The sequence below is a fragment of the Frieseomelitta varia genome, unplaced genomic scaffold, assembly GCF_011392965.1.
Source record: "Frieseomelitta varia isolate USP_RPSP 00005682 unplaced genomic scaffold, Fvar_1.2 scaffold_236, whole genome shotgun sequence".
Taxonomy (NCBI): Eukaryota; Metazoa; Arthropoda; class Insecta; order Hymenoptera; family Apidae; genus Frieseomelitta; species Frieseomelitta varia.
This window is the reverse complement of record NW_025109964.1, coordinates 404,087-429,644: the sequence shown is the minus strand read 5'-3', so window position 1 is coordinate 429,644 and position 25,558 is coordinate 404,087. Positions and strand designations below refer to the sequence as shown.

The window sequence follows — 25,558 nt, the reverse complement described above, 5'->3', positions numbered from 1 at the left end:
CTACATTTTGAACAGAACCGCTTTCGGTTCTCGATCGATTGTCCCGGCGCGTATCGCCGTTCGGTTAAAACTCGATTCTCACGGTGGATTGTTCCGTTTAACGAGCCGACCGATCGTCTTCTACTGTGCCAAACGAAACGCGTAAACAAAATACGAACGAAAATCGATTAAAACCTGTTGGAATTTTTTAATAAAAAAAAAAAAAAAATCACACTTTATACGACAGATTATTCAGAAATTAACTCTTGCTTTCTCCACGCAGTTAATCGACATACGCGCTGTGCTCGTAGCTTTACGCAACGTAACAATAATTTAATAAAAGCTTTTCCACCCGGGGGCAGGATCTTCCTCTCGTTCTCCGCGCGTTATCCGCGGGGTAAGAATCCCATTTCCGATTCCTCAGCAGGAGAAAAAGATTCGCTCGCTTGATTGTCGCATTCACAAGGGGGTAAGTTCGACATCGATATCGACACGCTGTTAATTCCAGCTGTCCTTCCTCTCAGCTTCGCCCGCAAAGCGATAACCTACCCCATTGCTAATGGCGGACATTATTACGAGCAACTTCGGGAACTTACCCCCCCCCCTCCCTCCTTCATCCTCTCCCCACCCTCACATCCGCCCAGCACCCTCTCCACGTGTATAGAACATCGATGCGTACTTATCTCTAACCTGAACGCTCTATCCCCTTTCGAAGTCGTCGTATGATCGAAACGCAGGCTAAAGTAAATTATAGCTGTAGGCGTGTGTATTGATTGCAGTTGAAGCAGAGGACAATTGACAGGTAGCTGCCCCTGATAAATAAACTAAACAGGCGAGAGTAACTAAGTACCGTGTATCGAAGACCTTCGATCTCGCATAGCCGCCAGAGTGTAGAGGTCAGTGGGAGAAATAGCGGAGGTTAGGCTTTTAAAAAATATTCCTTTAGAGTAGTGGGCGGTAGCAGTACATCGATTAGTATTAATTTCAGCTATCTGGTATCGCTCTGAGTTTGAATTTCTGTATTTTTATATATTTTTCAATTTTTCACAAGTGATTGTGATCGATCGACTTTTCCCAAATCTCAAAGATTAACATAATTACTTGAATTCGTATTCTCTCTCTCTCTCTCTCTCTCTCTCTCTCTCTCTCTCTAAATCCGCAATTACATTTCCTACGCCAGAGGAACGAGAAAGGCGTGGAGAAACGGGGGAAGAAAAACGGGGTGGCGTGTTTGTTTGTTAAACACCGTCGAAAACAAGAACAGCGAGGAAAAAGAAGGGAAGCGTTGGGGCAAAAAAAAAANAAAAAAAAGAGGAGGGTGGGGGAAAAAAAAAAAAAAAAAAAAAAACAAAAAAAAAAGGAAGGACGACGTTTTTCCTTTCTCTTTTTTTTCTTTCTTTTTTTTCTTCTTCCTTTTTTCGTTTTAAATCCGCAACTCATTCTATCGGCTAGACCTGTCGATGCATGCCGGAGGCGTGAATTCCGCGAAATTGAAGCTTTGCTCCTCAATTAACCCCCGGAAAAGGGATGATGCCTCACCGGGGAAAAACAATTGATACGATCTCGTTTGCATCGCCCGTTGCACCGTGCAAAACGCATTCAGGTTTAAAATCGTCCCCCTCTCGCCTGCTGCCGGCTCTTTCCAACCCCTGGCCCTCTACCCTTTGCACACCCTCGCAACAGATATTTTCGTCGAACCATAGCCGGTCGCGTAACACGTGGATGAGTCCCGATTCGAAAGTTCCGAGCGCTCCGCGATTCATCGCAATTGATCGCGCCACGACGTGATTGCCTCTACCCTCTTCCAGGCCCCCCTTGCCCCGCTCTTGCGCTGCGCCTCGTGTTTGCCCCGTTCATTCCAAGAACCACCCTCGTTGACATCCACCTTGGCAAGAAGCAGAAAATATTGCACTAATTGAAGATCACAGGGGAAAAAACACACACGCACACGCACAGATGAGCGCGTCTTTTTTCAGATTCTTTTTCCCCGATTTTTAACGTCACTTTACGATTAAACCGCGATGAATTTGAACGCGACGTAGTCGTGATGTAAAGTCGATAAAACTTCTGAAGGTCAAAGGTACTCGTTGTCTTTTTTTTTTTTTTCAGACAACGCATTAATTAATTTAATATTATCGCGACGAGCGATATTTTCGAATGGACCTTTGATATTTTTATCAGCGATGCGTGGTTCGTTCCTCAATTTTGACGCGTCGCGATTCAAGTTTCCGTGGTGTTCGCATAATTTCACGAGTCTCAAATTGCATGTTCCGCTTCGTCGGTCCTGCCCAGACGCAATAACGACAATTCCTGCGATTTGTCGTAAACTTCGACAGAGATATGTCGCGTAGTAGCAAGATTAACATATTGTGAAACATAAGAGCGTTTCAATTTCTTTTCTACGCAATCCCCGCCTGATATCTCGCGGCGGAAACTTTGAATTTGAAGTATTATATGTCGATCGATCGCCAACTTGATGATTGGTGAGAAGATTATGAATATCGAAAGTTTCCTACAACTTTTATCTAAAAAGACGACACGCATGCACGGAGGCATGAGAATGGCGTTTCGTGACGATAGACTGGCCGATGACAACCATCGTAAATTATTAGCGACGCAGGATCGATAATATAGCGATTCTGATGATTTCAATGTTCGTGTTACAACGATTCTATGTAAATTATTTTTTGTATAAATTCTATTTTTTATACAAATTCATCGTGTCTATTTAAGTCCTTCAGGGGCTTATAGTGTCTGTGCAATCTTTATCAGAACTTATTACAACGATAATAAATTTCATAATTCTGTATATAAAGGCAATCAACGCGTGACGAAATCACGTTCAAAGCTGCAAGGATTATCATTAAATTAAACCTGGCCTAATTATTAATATTAACGCAATTTAAATCTATGGAAGTTATCAGAAAGTTTAAATCATCGACATCAGGCATCGTTATAGGTTAATTATGCGCGCGATCGCAATACGCGATTACGGATTTCTCTCGTTCTTTCAGAATATTCAGACTTCGTAATCGTCTGCTAATATCCTCCTCTCAATTTCATGAAATATTCTATTGTATCCTCTTCTCTCTATTTGTTTTTGTTTCGTTGAATTTTATCTTTTTCCTTAAATCTCTTCCATTTTAATCGTTGCTTCAATCTCCTTCTTTCTTTCTTTTTTTTCTTTAGCCAATGTGTGTCTCTAAGCCTCTCCCCCGGTTTTCCTCCCTTCTCCCCCCCTCCCTCTCTCTCTTTCTCTCTCTATCTCTCTCCCTTTGTTTCTCTACCTGATCTGCTATTCATTCTCCTTTTTGCCTGTTTGCCCCTGTCTCTCTCTCCACACCATTCTTTTTCTTCCTCTCCCTCCTCCATGCACCCTTTCTTTCCTGATCGCATTTTCCAACACGTATTCATTGTACCTATTCATACGGAGCCGAATGAAACAGCTAGATGGGACTCGAATTCTCATGCAATTGATTACTTTCCAAGGGGGCGGAATAATAATACTTTTGTTATTGATGCGCGACTCGGCTACGTGTCCGTAGATGTCCGTATTATTCTACAATTACACGGAATAAATTCTCATAGACGGGGATGTTTTATCCGGCTAACCGATACCGCAACCCCTCCTCGCTCGTGCATACCTTTTTGCAAAATTCCTCTGTTACATTAATTCTCGCTTATACACGAGTACGCAATGTGTGATACACGGTTTGACGTAACACACTGGAGATTGACCTGTTGACTCGGATCAGGTGTACAATAATTTACAAGTTGTTGACTCGTTGCCTCATTAAAAAAAAAATTCATCATTCGGAATTTCTATTTTCAGAGTGAAGTAAAATAAATTCGAACAAAGTGCATCAGGTGATTTCTTCTTTTTTCTTCTTCTTCTTTTTTTATCGAAAGTGACACGATAGGAAGAAAATAGACGCCTCGGACGTAATTTAATCCAACGATAATTATATCGAGAGACTCGACGAGATTTAAAGTTATCCCGTTCGGTAAGCGGCCGATATCGATTCGGTACAATCGATTCGATAAAATTAATAAAGAGCTCCTGCTAAGCTTCTTACTCGCTGATAAACGGGCCGCCACCCCCCGAAGCGGAGGACGCGGCGTGCCGGTTCAAGGGGTGGAAAGGAGCGACCAGCCTGGATTCCGTGAATATGATTCTATATTTGTGTCGATGGAACGTAATGTAATTACGTTCATGTTCGCTTCATGACAACTGGAAACCAGGTACACCGTTTGGCGAGCACCGCCGATACTAGCAACGCGGCAACGATGATGCTTTATACAATTAACGAGTCGCCCATTTTATCGACGCTATCGTAAATTAATTAACAAACTTTCGTTCAATTTTCCACTGACAATCGGAAATTCTCGATTTTCGAGATGATTTAGTTATATACTTTGCTTGGTTCCTGTATTGAATTAACTCTAAAGCGAAAATGTGCGCAAGTGTTCAGAAAATATCTGCCCAAAAAAAAAAAAGAAATGAAAAGAATTCTTAATTCTTTGACGGAGAAACAATGATCGATTCGGTGGAACAATCTCATCAACGAAACGAACGTTTGCTTTCAGATCAGTCAGCTGGTCGAGGAAGTGTCCAGGTTACAGCAGAGCCTGCAGCGTCTCCAAGAGACGAGCGCACAGGCGACGGCGCGGCTCGAGGAAGAACTCGAGGCGCGCAGACAGCACATCAACAGACTAGAGAGCAAACTGGAACGACAGAGGGACTATGACGACCTGAAACGCGAGATAAACGCACTAAGGTCGGTCGATCTCTCGCAGATACCAACCGGTGAACCTGGCAAGAGCTTGGAGCATCTTCTAATGGAACGCTCCAAGGCGCTTCAACAGACCGAAAGCTTGAAGCCATCCAATACTCCGGACGCGCTCGGTAAGTCTAGCCAGCGATCCACTCTCCCAAAATCGTTACCTCGATATGCATAACATTCAGGGATCCATCGACTCGCTTCACTATTTTTTTTTACTTGAAACATCACCAACAACGTTAGTAGAGTATTCTTGACGAGAAGTTTAGAAGAAAAGAAAAAGACGACATATGAAGAATCATAAACCGCGACTGCTTTAGATCAGGAATTTCTAGAGAAATGCTTTGTTTTTATCATTCGCTCGGCAGAGGCCAGATTTTAGCTGTACATAAATATATACATACGTTGAGAAATTTTCCTACAATAAAATACATACGCAATATCACCGCTACTAATTCCTGCGCTAAAGTATTCTGATCTTCGATTCCCCGACTCTCTCTCTCTTCGAGGCTACGTCGAAGGGCTCGGTATCGTGTGTAACAGTGGAAAAAGGACACGAGTCACGCAACGCGGACGCTTTTATAATGAACGAGGGATGACTGAAGGAGCTTACCGAGAGAAAAGGAACAACAAAATAACTCTTGCTTGCCATTGTGTTCGCACTTCTTTCTTAACTCTCTCTTTCTCTCTTTCTCTCTCTTCATCTATATCCACTCTTCCTGTATTTATTCTTTCTCCCCGCTCCCCCCTACTTAACTCGTTTCTCTCTTACACCAATGTTCCATCATCGTGGCTCAGTTTTATCACTTTCATCACTTTTTATTATTTTTCTCTGTCGCTGCCGCGCTTCCGTCTTTTTTCTTTTTATCCCTTTTCTTCTTCTTCTTTTCCTTCTTCGTTCTTACATCTTCGTATTCTTCTTCTTCTTCTTCGTCTTCTTCTTCTTTTCTCAAATACTATCTCTTCTCTTCCGTTCTGAAGCCTACCTTCTTTCGGGATATCCTCCACCGCTTAGATTGCACATTTTTCGAGCTACTCTCTCGCTGTGGTGCGTGAATCAACGTGCCCCGTTGTAGATGGTACTAACGTAACCGACGACACCCGCACGATATATATATATATATATATATATATAAACATACATGTGTACACCCCGAGAAATAAATCCGCGTTCCTTACCAAAACACCATCTCGGACATCTCCGACTCATGCTCCCCTTCAAGTCCAGCATACGTACGTTGCCCGGAGACTACTTTCTCCCCCTACCCCAAAACCACGAGCATCTGCACGCTGGGAAATACGCAAACCTCGTACACGCAAATTTCTGGACGCGCTCGGTACATATACGGATATCTGTCCATAGGTCAAAGCATTTGACGCTACCGCGAGACAAACTTTATCACACCGAATCGATCAAAGGCAACGAGGAAAGAACGACAGAGCGAGAGAGAAGCCGCGAAGAAAAATCGCGAATGCGTCGTTTACGGGCTTGTTTACCACCCTCTCTCCGATCTTTCGCGACTTTGGAACATCCCTTTGAAAGGACCAAGCGCATCCTTCTCTTCGAACGAGAGACAGAAGGACAATTAAAGATTAGAATTGAAAGTAAAATGTCTAGATTGCAAGATTTCACTGACACGCGACACTTTCCCTCTCGTTGGGCCACGTTGCTCGTCGTGCTTGTATGCGCCACGTGGACCACGCGACGAAGCGTCGAAAAAGAGAGTCTCGGTCCGTCGTTTATCGTTCAGGGGAGGGGGGCTTGGGATGCCAGTTGTCGCGACAAACGACACGACAAAAAAGAAAGAAAAAGAAGAAAAAAGAAACGAACGACTAGTCTGATATCAGAGTCAAAAAAGTACGAAGTTCGGGTAAGATGCTTCGAAAAATTCCGGTGTTCGCGAGACCGTTCTGTCTGACGATTGACTTGTCGCATTTAGATCGCGTGTGTGAGCTCGTGTTGACGCGGTCCCTTGTGTTTTTGGTGGTTGCAGGTGGACTGTCGTCACCCCTGCAGCGCGCCTCAACCGCCTCGCCCCACGGGGTCGGGGGTGTGCCGCCTTCGTCCCACGTGTCCTCCCAGCAACCACCGCCACCGCCCCCGACAGCAGTCTCCCTACCTCCGCGTTCCACTCCGACACCGTCTTCGGCCACCTCGACGACGTCCAGCCTCCTCTTCCCACCTCCTCTGCAAAACGTTGAAACCTTCGGCTCCTTCCTCGGCGAAGAGATCGTCGCCAACTGGAGGCGGACGTTGGAGAGGTCCATCATGAATCAACAACAGCAGCAGCAGCAGCAGCAGCAGCAACAGCAGCAACAGCAGCAGCAGCAGCAACAACAGCAGCAGCAGCAACAGTCGACTTCGTTGAGTCAATTGTCGCAACAGCAGCAGCAACAGTTACAGCAAGTCCAACCGCTGATCGGCTTACATCCACCGACAGCCAGCAGTAGTCTAAATCATCTTCCGTCGCCAACGGATCCGTCGTCCAGCTCCAACACGCCAGCCAAATCCAACACCCCGTTAGGAACCACTCCGTTGAGTTGCCTCGATGCCGAGAAGGCCCCGACGCCGGTGTCCGGCCACGAAACGCCAGCACCGCCGACACCGTCGTCTACCACCGCGTTAACGTCACCGCCGAGTTTTCAACCGCCGACCTCGATGATCGAGACGACCACCTCCTCGGCCTCCGTCAACGGCGGAAGCGTAACGCCCGCCGTTCCGACAGCCCCGCCGCCAAAGAGCCCAGCGGACCAGGAATCCTGTCACAACAACAACAACAACAGCCACCATCTGGCGAACAACAACATCGGAGGGTTAAGCGTGCTGGACACGCTGAAGAGTCCGTTTCGATTCGACGAGAGGACGCATCCGTTTCGATTCAGCGACGAGTTCGGGGCTGCCGGTATGGTCGGCAGACTCGGCGAGTCCCTCATCCCGAAAGGTGACCCGATGGAGGCCAGGCTACAGGAGATGCTACGGTACAACATCGACAAGTACGCGTCGCAGAATTTGGACACGCTGCACATAGCCAGAAGGGTCAGGGAGCTGCTGTCGATACACAACATCGGTCAAAGACTGTTTGCCAAGTACGTGCTCGGTCTCAGCCAAGGAACGGTGAGCGAGTTGCTGAGCAAACCGAAGCCGTGGGACAAGCTGACGGAAAAAGGCCGCGACAGCTACAGGAAGATGCACGGCTGGGCGTGCGACGAAAACGCTGTAATGCTGCTTAAATCTCTGATACCCAAGAAAGGTGAGTACCTGCCAACTGTACGACAGCTCTGTGTCTCTCCAGTTTTCCCCCCAATCCGACCCGTTGTTTCGTTGTTTTCTCTGAACACGCATATACATATATTTGTATCACGATCTTTATCAAGCGGTGAAGACCAGACGTCTGCCAGAAGGCGAGACAGAGTTAGATGTTACACTTGGCGTTTCGTTCTCCTCATCTTCCAGGCTATACTGTGTTTTACATGTGTGGTGTAACCAACGCTTCTGGTAACATGGCTGAGATTCTCATATTCTCCGATCAAAGAATTCCGGAAGTTGTAGGAACGATCTGCGAATGTATGCGCACACGGAGGATACGAGCGACTGCTTCCGCCTGTTCTTTGATTGTTGAGACCGGTGGTCATCAACAAGTTTGGCGACACGCGACGAGAGAAAATATGTACGAATTCGTTTTGGTTCTTTTTTTTTTCTTTTCTCTGAAGATTCTCGCGAGAACAGAGGTGTCTCGAATGCTTAACCTGTTGATGATATCACCGACCGAGATCGACTAAATGGCTCGTTTCGGCTTCGCCGCTGACAAATTGACCGTTTGACTCCTACGATATCTTTTCTGCCTCGCACTGCCAATAATCTGTTCTGCCGAACCACTAACCATCAAACTGTCAGTTAACTATTTTTTTTTTTTTTTTACTTCGGCTGTCTAATACGGGTGTTAATGGTATTTCTACTTGGTCTAACTTCACCGTGGAACAAGGACACGTATTATAACCCTCGAACCGGAGGTCGCATCCCTCTCGATGAAACATAGAGAATCAATTGTCAATGAGGTAGCACATGCGTTGGTGACGTCGTGAGCTTTCACTTCTCCATTTTTCAGGAACCTTTGAAATTTACGAAATCTCGCGTTCTTGCGTTACATTTCTGTATATCGTTCATACACAGCATTTAGCAAGGTAATACACATCTTGGATAATCGTACTGATTTCTTACAATAAATATTCATCGCTATCGATTAATATTTCGTGATTCTGCGAACGAAGAATCGAGTCTGAAATTAGTCTTGAAATTGAAAAGGATATAGATTCTTTTCTCGAGCAGGTCGACGTACGAATACTTGCATTCGATAGGTCGTGACCTTTCGTCGAGTTTAGACAAGATTAAAAATAGCGACATCCATTTACGCGGATGTCGAATTTGATGTACAAGAGTACGTACATATGTATATAGACCAGCTATTTTTATCAGGGAAAATCGCCCAAGGTTGTATGTCTTAAAACTTACAAATTTAGGTATTCCAGGCATTTCTACGTTATAGAGAACTGCGCAACAGGCTGTTTCGCCTCCACGGAGTGCCACGTGCTGAAACTCAGCTGCAATAGGCGTTTCTCACCCAAATGTTATTACAACTGCGTGATAGAACGCCGACGAAGCGAAAATTAATATTTCGTGCAAAACGTTTCTACACGTTCAAACCTATTATCGTTTCGTCGCAATTTAAAGGTCAAAGTAGAATTTCCACAACTGACAATCTTTTTCCTTTACACCTACCACTTAAAGCAACAACGACGATTAAACACCGCACAAACGAATCCGTAGACACTCTTCGACTTTCGATCACAGTGAATTTTATTTGAAAATTAACTATCAATGAAATTAAATTAGATACCTAAGTCAAGTCATCAGAAGCTGATCGACGTCAATTTCATAACGTCGATTAATTTCCACAGAACCGTTTAAAAGGAGATCGATTGTTTGCTGTTAACTGATAATCTTGGATCTGAAAAGACGATTCGAGGGGAAGAGGGTGGAGGGGGGAGGGAGCAGATTACGCAAAACAGTCGGAAGATGACGTTCGATTTCGTCTTTAATAGTCTTAATTCAATTACTATTTACTGCCAGTTGGCGTACCACGCTTCGCTATCGATTGTTCGCTGCGTTTGGCAGCCATATTGTTTAGACTAATAGCTCTTGGGAGTAGAGAAACTGGGGATGACTTCTAGGCAAGGGTTTCAGAAAGGGTTTCCGGAGAGAAAGGAGAACGAGAGAGGGGAGCGAAAGGGGAACAAGGGGTCCAAGAGAGAAAGGACAGATGCCGGTTTTAGATACCGCTGCATTTATCGCAAAAGGTAATTTACACTTTCGTTCGATCGCCAGGAGATCGCGAAGTCATTCTGCAAACGGATTCTCATCGCGTTTCGATTCGATTCGATCTATTAATTGACTCGAAATCGCGATCAAATTGCCAGATTTTGGGCCGATGCTTCCAGTTTATTATCGTTTCAAGGACGTTCAGAAACTGAGAGAAACAAAAATCCTTTAGATATTTTTGATCCATTCTGGAGAAAATCGCGAATTATTTACATTTATTCGTGTTGTTAATGTTACGTATACTGTCGTTTGTATCATTTATTTAATAAAGCTAGACACTGTCCTAATGATGTTTAATGTACCAAACTACAGTTTGACCTCTCAGTTGCTCTCTCGAGTTGATCGGCGTTAAACAAATAACTTATAAGCAGAGAATAAACGAGAGAATGACACACTATTTCCCTTATTTTACCGCGAGTTTTCCTAAAGTGGAGCAACAACGAGCAAATCTTCAAAGGATTTCTTTCCCTCTTAGTTTATCAATTTTCCAATTAACGCATCTCAAACTCCAAACACTTTACTTGACAATTATAGTTAATTTCGCACTGTCGTAAAAATTTTGTAAGAAGCGAAATTATTAATCATAATACATCTCTTGATTTTCTTTCAAAAAAAAGAAAAAAAAAAATCCCCCGTCCTATAGATCAAAAATTACAAAAAAAAAGAAAAAGGAAATGAAAGAAAACCTCCGCTAAAAGTCTCGATACGCTCGTATTAGGATGTTCTCTCTCTCGGTAGCCGTGTTACGCCGATTCTTCATATTTTTCCATTCGAAGCAACGACGAAAACCGCGAAACGTCCGCCGGGTCGGTGGGAAAACAATGCGAACATTCATTACCGGCGCGGCGGTGGTGGACGCGCGCGTCGAAATCCGTGTCCCGTCATAAAGCATTCGCGTTCCGCCGGTGGCCGATGGACATGAATCACTCTCCGGGATACGTGGTCCCTTGTTTTTTATCGTTACAAGGTCACGTTCGTCGAACCACTGTTCGGTCTCACTTATTAAACCATCCGCCGCTCCTTCCCTCGTGCCTCGCTCGGCTTGTTCGCCACCTATCATTCGGGCCGCGTCGATCGACGCCGTTCTCCCCTTTTGCTTTCTGTAAATATTATTTAATACCGATGGCGGCGGCACGGCAGAGGATGTGCGGACGCCATAATGGGACATCCGCCTCCGACGCGCGAAATATCAAACGACCGCGTATAAAACACACGGCGAACCGCACACGGTCGAAATATGCGTGTATATACGACTGGACGAGGGAAGGGGGCAAGGGAAAAGGTCGACGCAGACGTCGTGCATCAATGGATTGTCGGTTTCCGTCGAAACGCCGACAACGATAATCATGTGCATAGCGCGGCGAAAGAGAAAAAAAAAAAAGAAGGAGAAAGGGAAGCGGCGAGAGAAAGAGGATCGCGCGGGAAAAAAGTGGGAAGGATGCGGGGGGGGGGGGAGAGAAATAAAAAAGGAAAATGGCAACTCGCGAGCTGCGATGTGACTGTCTGGAAAGTTGCAGCTACGCGCGAGAACCTTCGTAACGCGTACGTAACATTCATAGCTGCCTTGAACCTTCGCGAAATATTGGTAATGCTGTTGGTGGAATTTTGGGAAAGTTAGGTCTTCATTAGGAGAACCTTCTCTCGCGGAGAGTTTAAATTAACGCAACGCAATCGTTTCGTCAAAAGTTCCTGTCGATCTGTCATTTGTTTTTAACACTAGAACTACCAAAGTGATCGAAATGATCAATTTATAATTTCTGTTAAACATTTTATAGACACGAAACAATGTATGTTTAAAAATAATTAAATAATTTTTCGTAAAAACATATGAATAGAATGCTTGTACATTCCACTGTGTCATAAAGTTTCTCTATTTTCCTCGTCTTCAATGTCTCAGTGTGTGATGAAAATTTTACGCTGTAATTTCTGGTTGGCAGTTCTAGTGTTAATCGTAATCGACAAAGTGGAGTAAACTAGAAATTAGAAGTCAGAATAAGTTGATAAATGAGTGGATCGACAAGCGCGCCAAACTTTATCGATATTACACAGCGATCATCATCAATGATATTGAGAAAAAAAATGTGATCTCGTCGTTGCTTCGACAAACATTTCAATCGCTAATTACGTATTGCACCAACATTTTGCTCACGATCACAATGAGCTCTTTGTGCCACGAACGAGTCGTCGGGCACAAGGTTTCTCGATTGAATGAAACTCGTGCATTGCGATGAATTGTTCGAAAATTCCATAATCGGTGGCGATTTATGGGTAAAAATCAATGTCTTTATCTCGGTTTGAAAGGACGACGCTTCAAACGTAATAAATATATTCTTGATGGATTTAATGCGAGGCCTGATACAAAGAATATTTCCAACGGTTAGTTGGCCCCTCTACCAGCGTTTTAATAAATAGTCGATTTGCAGGGGATTCGCAGTTAATTAATTAGTTAATTAAACGTCTGCCTTGATTGCATTCCATCCTCCATTTACAATCGTAAATCGTGTTGCAAGGGAAACGAACGATTCAAGTACGGACGACGTCAGATTGAGAAGGTTCGGGAGAAAAGAAAATTACAAGAACCAAGTGACTTCTTTTTTGTGCGTCGGTAATAATAAAGTACACCTATATATATATATCGAGAGTCATTGACGAAGAACTTTTCTATAATAACGATTTTGCAACGTGAGAAACGCTATCTGGGAACAAACATTTTAACAGTTATAAATAAATATTTGCCGAACTGTATCGCAAAAATCGCACGAACTTTGCTAATCCTGTGACAAATATACCTGGATCTTGGCCCGCTGCTCAACGAAGCGCGCTCAGATACCATTTATTATTGCCCGTGAGCGATGCAACACAATTGATCTAAGCAACGACTGGTCCAAGAGCAACGTACCACGAGATTATCGTAATAAAGATAGTTGGTACTAGTCCAACGCTGTGTATCGAGAGATTTTCTTTCTTTTACGCCTGCGTAAATTTCACATCGTCGTCTTCCGCGAGCTTAGTAACAGTCAGAGTTTTCATCATCAGATCGTTTTACGCGAATTTTGAAAGGACGCTTGAAAAGTTAATAAAAAAATCCGTGAAACGTTTCTCTGAAGCGTCGATGCATGAAGATCATTTAAAAGTTATCTGCCTTTTTATTTTCTCTTTTTCTTTTTTTCTTCTTCTTCTTCTTTTCGCAACGCAAAAAGTCCAGTCAAGCGAAAAAGAAAACGTGCAATGCTTTCCCGATACGTTTCGATCGCGATATTAATAATTTTTGCGAAAAGAAAACGAAAAAAGAGAAAAAAAGGAAAAAAAAACGATGGAATTACGTGGCGCGCCATTCATCCGTTTTTATTCCCCTCTTTGCTTTGACGTCGATTCATTATTCAGTCGGTTTTAATTCTGACAGCGTTCGTTGCTCGAACTATCTGAAATCACTGGAATTCTTTTTAATTCAGTTACCCTTTGGAGCGTGTTCCGTTTATCGAAACGCGGATATGCATCACCACGGTCATGGGACTCTAATTGTGCGATTATAATTGTAAAGTTGTTCTACTGCGCGGCTTGAAATATGCTTGTTATTTCCTCTTTGCTCTGCGAGGCCGGGTAAATAAATGGGATGTAAAGTACAGGGAACCGGAGCAACATCGACATTTTCATTTTTCAATCACCGTAGATTGAACGCGTGGGCTCGTCCCGAAGAATATTTCCAAATGAAAATTGAAATTAATCACACATCTTTCAAGCTTAAATCCAATAGTTTAGCTCGTGTTCGTTTACGCAAAAATATTGGAAGAAGAAAAAAAGAAGCTATCTCTTCTTCTTTATAAAAAAAAATTTCTAAAAAGGAGAAAAAACTAGAATATTCCAATCGTGAAATTGTTTTCTATGTAAAATCGTATCTGGTGCGAGTAATTAACGCTCGATCGCAACGTTCATTGACCCAATCCGGTAGAGATAGCGTTATCAGTGCGTGATTGCGATTTCGAAATCCGATTGCGTAGGAGTTGGACTACGAATGAAAGAGCTGAAAGATTCGAAAGAGTCATAGTTCGTCAATGAATCAAATCTTTTAATAATCGACACTGTAATTCTCGTCCCAAGTGTCCCAGTATCGAGAATCATTCGCGTTATGTGCTTTCTAATCAGTTTTTTTCAGAGCCTGGTTTAAATTTCACTCGTGCGATATGGCAGCTGTAGATTCTCTTTTTTTTTCTTCTTCTTCTTCTTTTTTTTATTATCTCTCTACTTCTTTATCTTTTTCCTATGAGCACGCTTTAATTCCTTAATTGCGCGAGAGCATCGGAACGTTACAAGATCGACTCGATCGCTGCCAGTTTACGGAATCGCGCACGATTTATCGCTGACAATAAACGATATACCTCCAGTTTTTCTCCAGTTGCCTACCTCGGGATAATGTTACGAAAAAAATGAGCTGGCTTTCTGACGATGAAACGTCATACCCTTCAAGTCAAAGTCGACGTCAGAAAGAGTCTAACAATTTTTTTAATCATAACTGATTGGAACGATTCGGTTCGTCACAGAAATATAAATTACCTCTGCTGTTGTTGCCAAAGAGACCCGTTGACGAAATGATGTTCACTGATTAATTGATTTCGTTGCTTTATCCTCGCAGAAATCGCCGAAATATTTTACAGACGGCCAGGTCGTTAGAAAATGTTTCAGACATCGACAGAACGAGAACCAGTAAGAGAATTAACGAGATTTCGAAACGCTTCTAACTTTTTGTGAGGCAGAAAAGGAAGAAAAATTTTCAGCCTGCAACGTTGACGTCGTCAAAATTCAAACGCCAGAGAAATGACATTACGCGTGCACGAAGCCTAATGTGTATTAGCGTACCAGCCACCGGGTTAAATCGAACGATGATTTTCCCTCGCGCGAGGCCGACCGTTCCGAATTTCGTTCTCGCAGGCAACGCGTTCTCGAGGTTGTTACGGAGCCGGGATTCAAAGAAGGAACCCCCATCATCCCCCTCAGCCCTCGGTCGGTTGGTGCCTCGCACTCGCGTATTTCACCGTCAATTAAACGCGCTATATGCAGCCACGCACATCTTGCGCGTGTGCGGGAGAGAGAGCGGCGCAAAACGCGAAAGAGTTACGTTCATTAGCGAGGCTACTCTGGTTCATATGGCGATTTTATCAGATTTTCTGTCCCGGTTCTGTATCCTTCCGCCTCCTGCACGACGCCCGGCGCTCAACGTGCACAAAACGTGCCAGCCCTTGTCGTCGCCCGAGCCCGCGGAAATTGCACGCGTCTTAAAGCCGCGTCTTGAAAAACAACCCGGCTGTTTCTTTACCGGTTACTAGACAAACGTTCGATACGCGTGTCGTATTTATGTCCTCTATATTTTTTCACTGTAAAACAATTTTTCTTTTTCTTTTTTTCTTTTTTTTTATTCATTTAGAGCCTAAAGTTGCTCATTCATTTAGAGTGGTAAAAGTTACGATTTTTAGAGATTAATCAAGTAAGTATCTTTCGTGCGAACTTAACGATCCCTGTTTTCCGAAATGTATCCTTCTCGACCATGTAGAAAGCGCGTTTGCCAATTTTTTCAAACGAAATCCTCCCAATTTAATCCATTCGTCTCGAAAAAGAAAGAACAATGAAACCTGAGTCGTTGAAAGAAAAAAAAAAAAACAGACGAAAGAACCTTAACCAGAGTCCCCATTGATATTCAACCTGTTCCACTCTCCCCCTTTCCCAACCCGAGTGAGAGCATTGTTCGCGATCCGAAAATACAAGGACTCGCGCACGCCAGTTCTCGCGAACCTATATTTCACCGTTCCTGATTCATATCGACTCCATAGACACGTGTACTTTCCACGGGTCAGCCAACAATCGCGGCTGGCGTAAGAATTCTCGTGTGTTGTCGAGAACACAAATCGGGAACACGGCGGATTTCTCGCGACACAATCGTCTCTCGTTTCTTAAGGCGCGTACACACTCCCCTTCCTCGCCGCCAGGACGAGGATTCTCACGAAATTGTTTCAAAATTTTGCAATCGGCCATTGTCGACGTTGTTCACGTTCAGCCTTTTGCCGGATCTGTAAAGCATAGTTGACGATATACCTTGCGCTACCTTGCCACGGCAACCGTAATTATCGCTTGAGATATACTCCCATTTCCTAAGGCCTGTCGGATAAAAAGCGTAAAGCGTAATATGGATTTCTTATCCGGTTCGGCCATTACGTCGTTACGAGAGCTCGATTGTTCTTTCTTTCGACGATTCCTATACCATACCTACCAGCCTCGGGGCTCTTTGATGCCTCGGCGCGATCCGAACGAACGAACCGTGACCGTTTCATCATCTGAGAGACTGCGTACGCAACGGAAACAACGAGGCCCGCGACACCCGGATTACTTCTCTGTCTAATTGGTCTCCACCTCCTTCGGAGGACTCTCGAAGGAAATTCGAAATGAATTCTCTAGTCTGTTCGACAGCGACGAAATTCTTCGTACTCGACTCGTGACTCAACGTCTAGCGCGTGTATGCATAGATACGTCTGTTCGAAATTCTCTCGGTCGTTAATTAATTCACGACGCGCGAATAAAAATTAAACTCGGCGGGGATAATTACGATATTCGCGTGGTTTCTTCTCGCGCGGAGCTTGTTTTTCCTCCTTCGATGCTCTTCGATTAATCGCCGCGGATTGATAAAACATCGAGTCGCGTTTCAATGAACGCTTTACATCGAATACAGTTACGACGTTAAGGAAAAAGACGTTCAAGAACAGCCTGGCGATGTAAGTAAGGACCTCGACGTATCTTTATACGTAACGACAATGTATCGTTCTTACAGCTACCGCGTTGATCAATATGCCGAGTATCGATGACGATAATGCCAATTTCATCAGCGCAAACTGCGTTCAAAAAACGTCCACGTTTACGTAGAGGAGGGGGGGGGGAGCGACGGATAATAACGACCTCGTTCCTTTTTATCCCGGCAAAGTTTTTCCGTCGGCAGGTCGGTGTGACTGAACTGAAAACACATTTTTCACCGATCTGTGTTCATCATACGACGATGATACCTGCGCGACGTAAACACAAATGTGTATCACGTTCTTCACTGGAAATAAATTTGTTTACGTCGTTGTATATTTTATACGCTCTGAGATCGAGAACACGCTCTCAATCTATCAGTTTTTAAAAAAAATTTTGCAGAAAGAGGAAAAGGAATTGTTGAACTGAAGAATTTGAGTTCTCTGCGGAAGAGGAAGTGGAAGATCGAGCCTTCAATTCGGGTTTCCGATCGCATGAATTTGGTAACGAAGCGATTCCCCCGGTTAAGAGGTTGCCGCAGTTGTCCCACGAAAATGTCGTATGGGCGCAAAGAGGAAAAGGTTGGCATAAGTCGAAGTCTGCTGGCACGAATTCAAACGTCACGGGCGCGACACAGGCGTAGCACAGTCGTGTGTACACGTCGCGTTCGATTCTTCCACAAGCATTCGAGAGACGAACCTCGACTGTCGTCATTGTCCCCGTAATGTTTCTACCCACCATGTTGTCGATTTCTTGAAACATTTCTCGTCGACCAATATTCCCGTAATAACTGCAACATCGGTTTCTTGGATCGTCGTCTACATTCCGACCTTAATGACCAATTAATCTTCCCTTTCTCGAACGCGTTCCGCATTCGACGCGGCCTCTTGCTCTTGTTAAAAATAAAAGTCCCAAGGAATTTCTTCGTTTGATCGGTGAATTTCGACGATTTACGATCAACGTTGCAAGATATACAAGTTGGAAAGTAGTGAAATATTTTTCGGTTAAAAGGTCTGGACAAGGAAGTCTGACTGTGATTCGAAAACGTGTCGTGTAAAACCATCGTGATACTCGCGTCGAGACGCAAGCTCACTTAGTTTCGTCGATGGAAGGTCTGGATAGAGAATAAAGAGTATATTTTTAAAATACAACAGACAGGCTATAGGTAACGGTCTATTTATGCAACTCGAATGTCAAAGTGAAAACGGACAAGCAACGACACCGTTTTCTAAGTTCAATCTCCTCTCGATGATTTTCTAGCCCCGTTCTCTCTTCTAAACTGACTAATATCTTCCAGCGATATCTTTTCACAGCTGATTTAGTTAAGAAAAATGGAAGAGCAGAAGAGATACGGAATTTAAAAAAAAATTACACTTCGATGATATTATTCCACCAAAGAGCGAATGGACGAAAGAATCGGAATGGCGAGAGAATATTTGGTCGAGCGAGAAGGCAGGAAAGGTAGCGAAGCAATCAAAGACATGATCGATGGCTCATTCGTCTGAATCTTGCGGCTGATTGGTCAATTAGACAGGAAACACGTAGGAGAAGTGGAGACTGTTGGTTACGTGTAAGAGGGAGGAAGGCCGCAAGGGGTGAGGCCTCGGAAAAGGATATTTTAATTATCGTCGTTGGGTTATGCTTCAGCCTTCGGCTTCGAGCCCAAGCTATTATTGATTCTGCCTTGTATTAATTGCACCCACGTTCGATCGAACGTGGAGTCAACCCTCCTCCATGGGGATCTGATTAGGTTCTTGGGGCTGGCTCTTCCTTACCGAAACGAGCGAAATTGAAAGGCACTGATCGTCGGGAAATTTGAGCTTTAACTTTGTCGCGCTCGCGTGATTCTTTCACTTCCTCCTCAGATTTTCGACGATTTCTTTTTTGTTTTTTTTTCAAATAAATAAGAACTCGATTTTTTCTTTTTTTTTTTTTAATATATAAGAATTCGGTTGCAAATCCTAGAACACGGGACGAAACATAAACTGTTAACTTTGTTGACAGCGCCATCTCGTTCATCTTCGTCTCATTTTCAAGTCCCGCACAAAGGCCAATGGCCACTGCATTATACCTTTTTTGCTGTTATTCGTCTTTTAAGAAACTAACGTCACGAAAACTTGGAGAGACACGCGGCATTTTACTTTCGATTTCTGTTTCTTCCAAAAAACAAAGTGACAAGAGTGTCGGAAGGCGAAAAGTGTCTGTAGAATCTACGCGTTGCGTTCAAGTTGTAACGTACGAAATATCTGTTTCTTTAGACAGATTTTGCAAAATTCACAGCATTTCTTATTACTTGGAGATCGCTTTGAAGAAAGGAAAGTAAACGAACTCGAAACGAGACAAAGCAAACGGATATCACAGATACGGTAGAACGTTGAGCGTAGATTCAAGCAGCGAAACTAGCCTTTCACCTTCTTCTCGCGTCTCCATAATCTAACTCTATTAATTTTCTACATTTTTTCTACATACCAATAAGATCAAACCGAGTAAGAACGCACCACAAGTTGTGCCTCACCCGTAGAGTATGTTTCAGGCAAGGAGCAGGGAATGCCAGCGTTCACGCGTGGTCCACAGGAAAGTGGTCCACCGGAAATAAGTGACGAGAGGTTGGCACATATCCTCTCGGAGTCGGGCCACCTACAGATGAGGGGTGAGCACGAGGTGTCGAACGACACCGCGGACAGCAAAAGTCCGAATAGAATCGGTTGTCCGAGCCCGTTTAACAAAGACAGGCTCGACAGTCAAAATAGGAGACTGAAGAAATACGAGAACGACGACATTCCGCAAGAGAAGGTAGTGAGGATTTACCAGGAGGAGCTGGCTAAACTCATGGGAAGAAGGGTCGAGGATCTACGCGGGCCCAGAGAGTTCTCTTCCAGGTGAGGCTCGATTAATCTCACGAGAGGCGTGATCGCCAAAGAAAGATAAGAAAAATTACAGATGGTTTTATACATGTATTTATATATAAGGGCTGATTACTCTCTCTCTCTCTCTCTCTCTCTCTCTCTCGATTTTTTTTTGTGAATTCGCGCTACATCGATAATGTTAAACCTTGTCTCGTCTTGCGTTACGTGCCCGACGAACTTTCGAGGAGAAAAAAAAAAGAGAGTTTATTAACGACGTCTGTAAATCAGAATCAATCTTCCGACAAAGAGAAAAAGAAAAAAAAAAAATTCAAAGATTCATTGGCATGCATAAATATTCATTGACGATCCTCCTCGTCGTGTACGTAAACATTCAGTCTGCCAAGAGTAGGATTCGGATCAACACCTCGCGTCACTCCTCGATTCCTTCTTCTGTCTCGCCCAAGATCGGCCCGAAAACAAAACTCCAGGACTCGAATTCGAGAAACCTGTTAAACTGAAATCCCTTCGTTTGTTCGAACGAACGAGCAAAGGTAACGGATAAGAGGCAAACGGAAGGGCGAACGTAAGGGGCTGGTTTTAAAAGAGGAGGACTCGAGACAGAGAGCTCGGTCAGTGACTATGCTATCCATCCGAACCGGTAGCGCATCCCATAGATCATGTGAGTCACGGCGGATCGCGGCCGCGCGAGAACACAGAGAGAGAGAACTATGCCGAACGGATGACGTATGCGGCTAAAATTAATATGCCTAGGCTATATCTGTTTCGTTGCTTAACACGAAAATGTCAGGTGTAAACACGAGCTTTCCTTCGTAGCCGGGGGCTCGAATTACAGGAGGCAGTGATTATTGTCGAGCGAGCCGCCACGATTGATCATTATTGAGGACAGCACGTGACCTCGATTAATTGTAGCGCGATGTTCCCGTACTTTTTCAGCGGCGCGCAGGGTGGTCTTCAGGGTATAGAGAGGACGCAGGAGGACATCAGGCTGGCGCTGGACGCGTACCATCGGGAACTTCAGAAGCTGAACGCGACGCCAGGTCAGAACCCATCGTTGACCGGACTGCCAGGACTGCCCGGTCTACCTGGCCTGCTGGCACTTCAGCAGCAGGCGCTTCAACAACATCATCTGGCTACGAACGGCGGCGGCGGCGGAGGCGGCGGTGGAGGCGGTGGAGGCGGCGGAGGCGGCGGCGGTGGCGTTCAAGATCTAAGCCTCGGCAAAGTCGATCCGAGGAGCAAGATGATAAACGGAGTGTCGGAAGAGGAAAAAGAGAAGATGGAGGAAGCGATGAGACACGCGGGAAGCGCTTTCTCGTTGGTCAGGCCGAAACAGGAGCCGACCGCTGCACCCCAATCGACCCCAGGTGGATCAAGCGCGAGTTCACCGCTCGGCAACTCGATTCTTCCGCCAGCGATGACACCCAGCGAGGAATTCTCCGGTGCAGCGGCGGCCAGTCCTCTTCAGAGGATGGCCTCTATCACGAACAGTCTGATCAGTCAACCGTCCACGCCTACCCATCACGCGGCCAACCAGAGGCCGCTCAAAGCTGTGCTTCCTCCCATCACTCAGCAACAGTTCGACATGTACAATAACTTGAACACGGAGGACATTGTTAAGAGAGTAAGTCGGATAGTAAGTTGTTCGTGTCGTTCGGTGATAGTTGAGATGAAGACTTCCTCGAGTCTGCCTGTTCGAACATTACGGATCGACGATTCGATTCGTTCCTTTTACCTTTCGCACGGATGATCGTGGTATAGTCGTTGTTGCGCTTAATTTTACGAGAGTTCTCTCGTTGGGAATTACCTTTCGAATGAACATGCATCGTCTTTTAACGATTCACGTAAATTTGACACGAATCTATTTAATACTCAAAATATCCCAGTAATCGAATTGATTTGCAATTTACATTTCAAATGGTTGATCCTTAATTTTTCTACGGCAATCGATGTACGTCGACAGATGTCAAAAGCTTAACAAAGCTTTCGAACGTCCGATTGATGAAATAAAAGATCAACTTCGTTCGTGTTCCCAGGTGAAGGAGCAGTTGTCTCAGTACTCGATCTCGCAGCGTCTGTTCGGAGAGTCTGTGTTGGGCCTGTCGCAGGGTTCCGTGTCGGACCTGTTGGCACGCCCGAAACCGTGGCACATGCTGACGCAAAAAGGCCGCGAGCCCTTCATCAGGATGAAGATGTTCCTCGAGGACGACAACGCGGTGCACAAACTGGTCGCCAGCCAGTACAAGATCGCGCCAGAGAAGCTGATGAGGACCGGCGGCTACGGTGGCCTGCCTCGTAAGTTTAACTCAGGTCAATATAGATGTTTTGTTATTTTACTAATAAAAATAAAAAAAAAAAAAAACAACATAGTTTGGGAGCTCGATATCTCTGTGTGCCGAACGCCGCTGAACGCCTTCTTGAAAAGATAACGAAAGAGAGAAAATACAGAGGACGAGGGTGAAATTGAGATACGTTCTAATTTTATCTATCCAAGAGATGGAGATTTCTTCCAAGCGTCGTGGGATATTTAATCACAGAAAGCGTTTTACGTTTCTTTATCGTTCCAACGTTTTTTCTGTCGAATACTGCGTTTGCACACAGAGACTTCCTACCGGCGAGAAACTGGCTTGCGTTGAGAAATACACTTCTAAACACACCTGATCTTTGCCTGATCTTTGTCCCGTCTCTGTACCAAACGTATGTCGAACGTGTCTGACGCTTGTTTGGGAATCCCATTTTGACGAAGCAACTGACGTCTGTCTGTCAAAGTGAGCTTTCGGACTATAACGCGTGAAACTTTCGTGAACTGCAACCTTTCAACGTCCCTTCTTGCTCGCTTTTTTACAGCCTGTGGAACGCCTATGAAGCCGATGCCCCCGACGAAACTGGTACAGGAACAACTTCAGAACGCAGCGAAGGCGCAGGCGGCGGCGCAGGCAGCGGCTCAGGCGGCGGCGGCGCAACATCAACAGGAGAACCAGATGCAGCTTGGCCCGCCTCAACAGAGTCCTCAGCAACATCCTCAGCACCCTCAGCCACCGCCGCCGATGATGCTGACACCACCTGGCCCTCATCACCCTCACTCTCAGCTCAGCATGCAGGAACTGCAGAAGAAGCAGCAACAGCAGCAGCAACAGCAGATGAACCTCCATTCCCCGCACCACCAAATGAACCCGTCGCCACTCCGTAGCCTCCACCCGCACATTTCGCCGAGCGTGTACGAGATGGCCGCGTTGACGCAAGACCTCGACACGCAAACGATCACGACGAAGATCAAGGAAGCGTTGCTGGCCAACAACATCGGTCAGAAGATCTTCGGCGAGGCTGTGCTCGGGCTGTCGCAGGGCTCGGTGAGCGAGTTGCTTAGCAAACCAAAGCCGTGGCACATGCTGAGCATAAAGGGCAGAGAGCCGTTTATAAGGATGCAGCTGTGGCTGTCCGACGCGCACAACGTGGATCGGCTACAGGCGTTGAAGAACGAACGCAGGGAGGCGAACAAGAGAAGACGTAGCAGCGGCCCTGGCCACGACAACAGTTCCGACACGTCGAGCAACGACACGGCCGAGTTCTATCACGCAGCCTCGCCTGGACCCGGGCCAGCCTCCGCCAAGAAGCAGAGGGTCCTCTTCTCCGAAGAACAAAAGGAAGCTCTGAGGCTGGCGTTCGCCCTCGATCCGTATCCGAACGTTGCGACCATCGAGTTTCTCGCCGGTGAACTCGCGTTATCCTCGCGAACGATAACCAACTGGTTTCACAATCATCGGATGAGACTGAAGCAACAGACGCCGCACGGTCAGCCGGAGCCTCAATCGCCGAGAGAGCCTGGCCAACCGTTCGACCCGGTTCAGTTCAGATTGCTGTTAAACCAAAGACTGTTGGAGATCCAGAAGGAGAGACTAGGCTTGGGCAACGTGCCACTGCCTTACACGCCGTACTTCAACCCGAACCTGGCTGCCTTAGTAGGGAACGCGCTCAAGGAACAATGTTCCGGTTTGGACCTCTCCATGAACGCGCTAAAACGAGAGCCGAATCAAGAGTTCGAGGACGAGGACGTGGAGGACGCAATGAGCAATCTCGGTAGCGAGGACTCGGAAGGATCCGCGGGTAGTATAAAGAGAGAACCAGCGGAAACGCCCACGGCGCCGGCCACTGTCAGATCGAACAGAAGAAAACCGGCAGCGCCGCAGTGGGTGAACCCCGAGTGGCAGGAACCGGCCAGAACGGGGGACGAGGTGATCATCAACGGTGTCTGCGTGATGCAAACGGACGATTACGGCGTGAAGAGAGAAGCCGAGGAAACGATCAGGGTGGAACCGACACCGGTGCAGGACAGATACGAGGAAGACGCGCAAAGCGACGTGTCCTCTGTTTCTGGGAACAACGGCCAGGACCGGGACAGCCCTCTGCCCAGTCCAAAGTCTGGACAGAACAGCCCGGTGACCTCGCCTAGGCCACCGTCGACGCAGCAAACGCAACAGTCGACCGAGGAGAGCCCCAAGGAGACCGTGGTGAAACACGAGCCCGAGGAAACGTGGGATTATTAAGGAACTCTTTGTCTCTCTTGTCGTGATATCGTTATTTTCACTGGATTCAAAGGGGGAACACTGAAATAGTGAGGTTGACGTTTGTCGAAACATGCCAAAACGATGCTGCGAATCGCTATACGGTCCGCGTGTCCGCGAGAACCACGGCCTAGTTAAGTTCTTGTAGAGAGGAAGAAAGAAGAAGAAGAAGAAGAAGAAGAAGAAGAAAAAAAAAGAAACGCAAAAACCAGTCATAGGATTCGACCAGGCCTGGTTGGTCGATTCCTGCCTACCACGAGGGCATTATCAATAGGGAGGCAAATACAAAGTAGAATACGTGAAATGGTAAATTAAAGAAACGCAAAAAAAATAAAAATAAATAAATAAATAAAAAAGATACAAAAGACGCATCAGTGTATGAGAAAACTGTCGGTCGAACTTTTTCCGAGGATTAAAACTGAACCACAGCCAGACACACAGCTGCATTATCAAAGAAGACGGAGCTCAATCAAAAAAAAATAAAAAAAAAAGTAATAAAAAAGATGAAAAAATGGAACTCTTTTTCGTAACACACGCATACACACATACAGTCACACACGCACGCGCGCGCGCGCGCGCGCACACACACACACAAAACACACACGTGGTATCTGTGCGAGACGAAGGGTTAGTGTGGTGTGCACAGTTTGCTACGTATTCGGCGAATTCGTAATTGTTAGAAGACTGTGACGCGACGGGACAGCCTGGGGGATAAAGAGATAGCAAAAGGCGTTCGTCGCACATTCGCTCGAAAAAATCCGAGGAAACCCTGGCCGCTTCCGTTCTTTCTCCGGTGGATCTCGAGAAAGAGAGAGAGAGAGAGAGAGAGAGAGAGAGAGAGAGAGATTCGGTTAGAAAAAAGAACAAAGAAAAAGATTGAAATGAAACTGAAGAAAGGCGAAAGAAGAAAAGGAGAAAAAGTGAAAACGATGATCGGCCGTTAGAACGGAAATGGTCCGGGTTCATAGAGTGCAATCTACGAGTAACCAGAGAGTTGTTAGATCAAATTATTATTAATTTTATCTAATTACGCGACGAAGATGAGCGATTAATAATTATTGCATAATTGTGATTCATGTTATATTGTTTATACACTTCTCCTATCCCAATAGTCGTTAAGCTGTTAATGTTATTACACTCCGCTCTCCGACTACGTACCTTTTTTTGTCTGTTCGGTTAGTAGGCGCGTCGTCTTTCGCGAAGAAGTGAAAAAGAAGAAAA

At 45.3% G+C, this 25,558-nt stretch overlaps 1 protein-coding gene across 3 annotated transcripts; it reads left to right on the top strand.

The window, feature by feature from the left end:
- Positions 1 to 4,684: 4,684 nt before the first annotated feature.
- LOC122527891 (homeobox protein cut-like) lies at positions 4,685 to 24,690 on the top strand. Of its 3 annotated transcripts, none has more exons than XM_043652465.1 (6): positions 4,685 to 4,885; positions 6,755 to 8,011; positions 19,445 to 19,790; positions 20,688 to 21,411; positions 21,812 to 22,085; positions 22,623 to 24,690. In XM_043652465.1, exons 1-6 carry the CDS (start codon positions 4,819 to 4,821, stop codon positions 24,317 to 24,319), a joined length of 4,365 nt encoding a protein of 1,454 aa, XP_043508400.1. In that variant the 5' UTR covers positions 4,685 to 4,818; the 3' UTR covers positions 24,320 to 24,690. The 3 variants fall into 3 exon arrangements, with proteins under 3 accessions (XP_043508400.1, XP_043508402.1, XP_043508401.1); XM_043652467.1 differs by having other exon boundaries at positions 19,433 to 19,790; positions 20,712 to 21,411; XM_043652466.1 differs by having other exon boundaries at positions 19,433 to 19,790; positions 21,812 to 22,070.
- Positions 24,691 to 25,558: the final 868 nt, after the last annotated feature.

Bases quoted from the DNA above. Each gene is read 5' to 3' on its own strand.
- LOC122527891 (XM_043652465.1), top strand. From the start codon at position 4,819: ATGGAACGCTCCAAGGCGCTTCAACAGACCGAAAGCTTGAAGCCATCC. The intron at 4,886-6,754 runs GTAAGTCTAGCC...TGGTGGTTGCAG, and splicing joins CAATACTCCGGACGCGCTCG to GTGGACTGTCGTCACCCCTG. The intron at 19,791-20,687 runs GTGAGGCTCGAT...GATTAATTGTAG, and splicing joins CCCAGAGAGTTCTCTTCCAG to CGCGATGTTCCCGTACTTTT.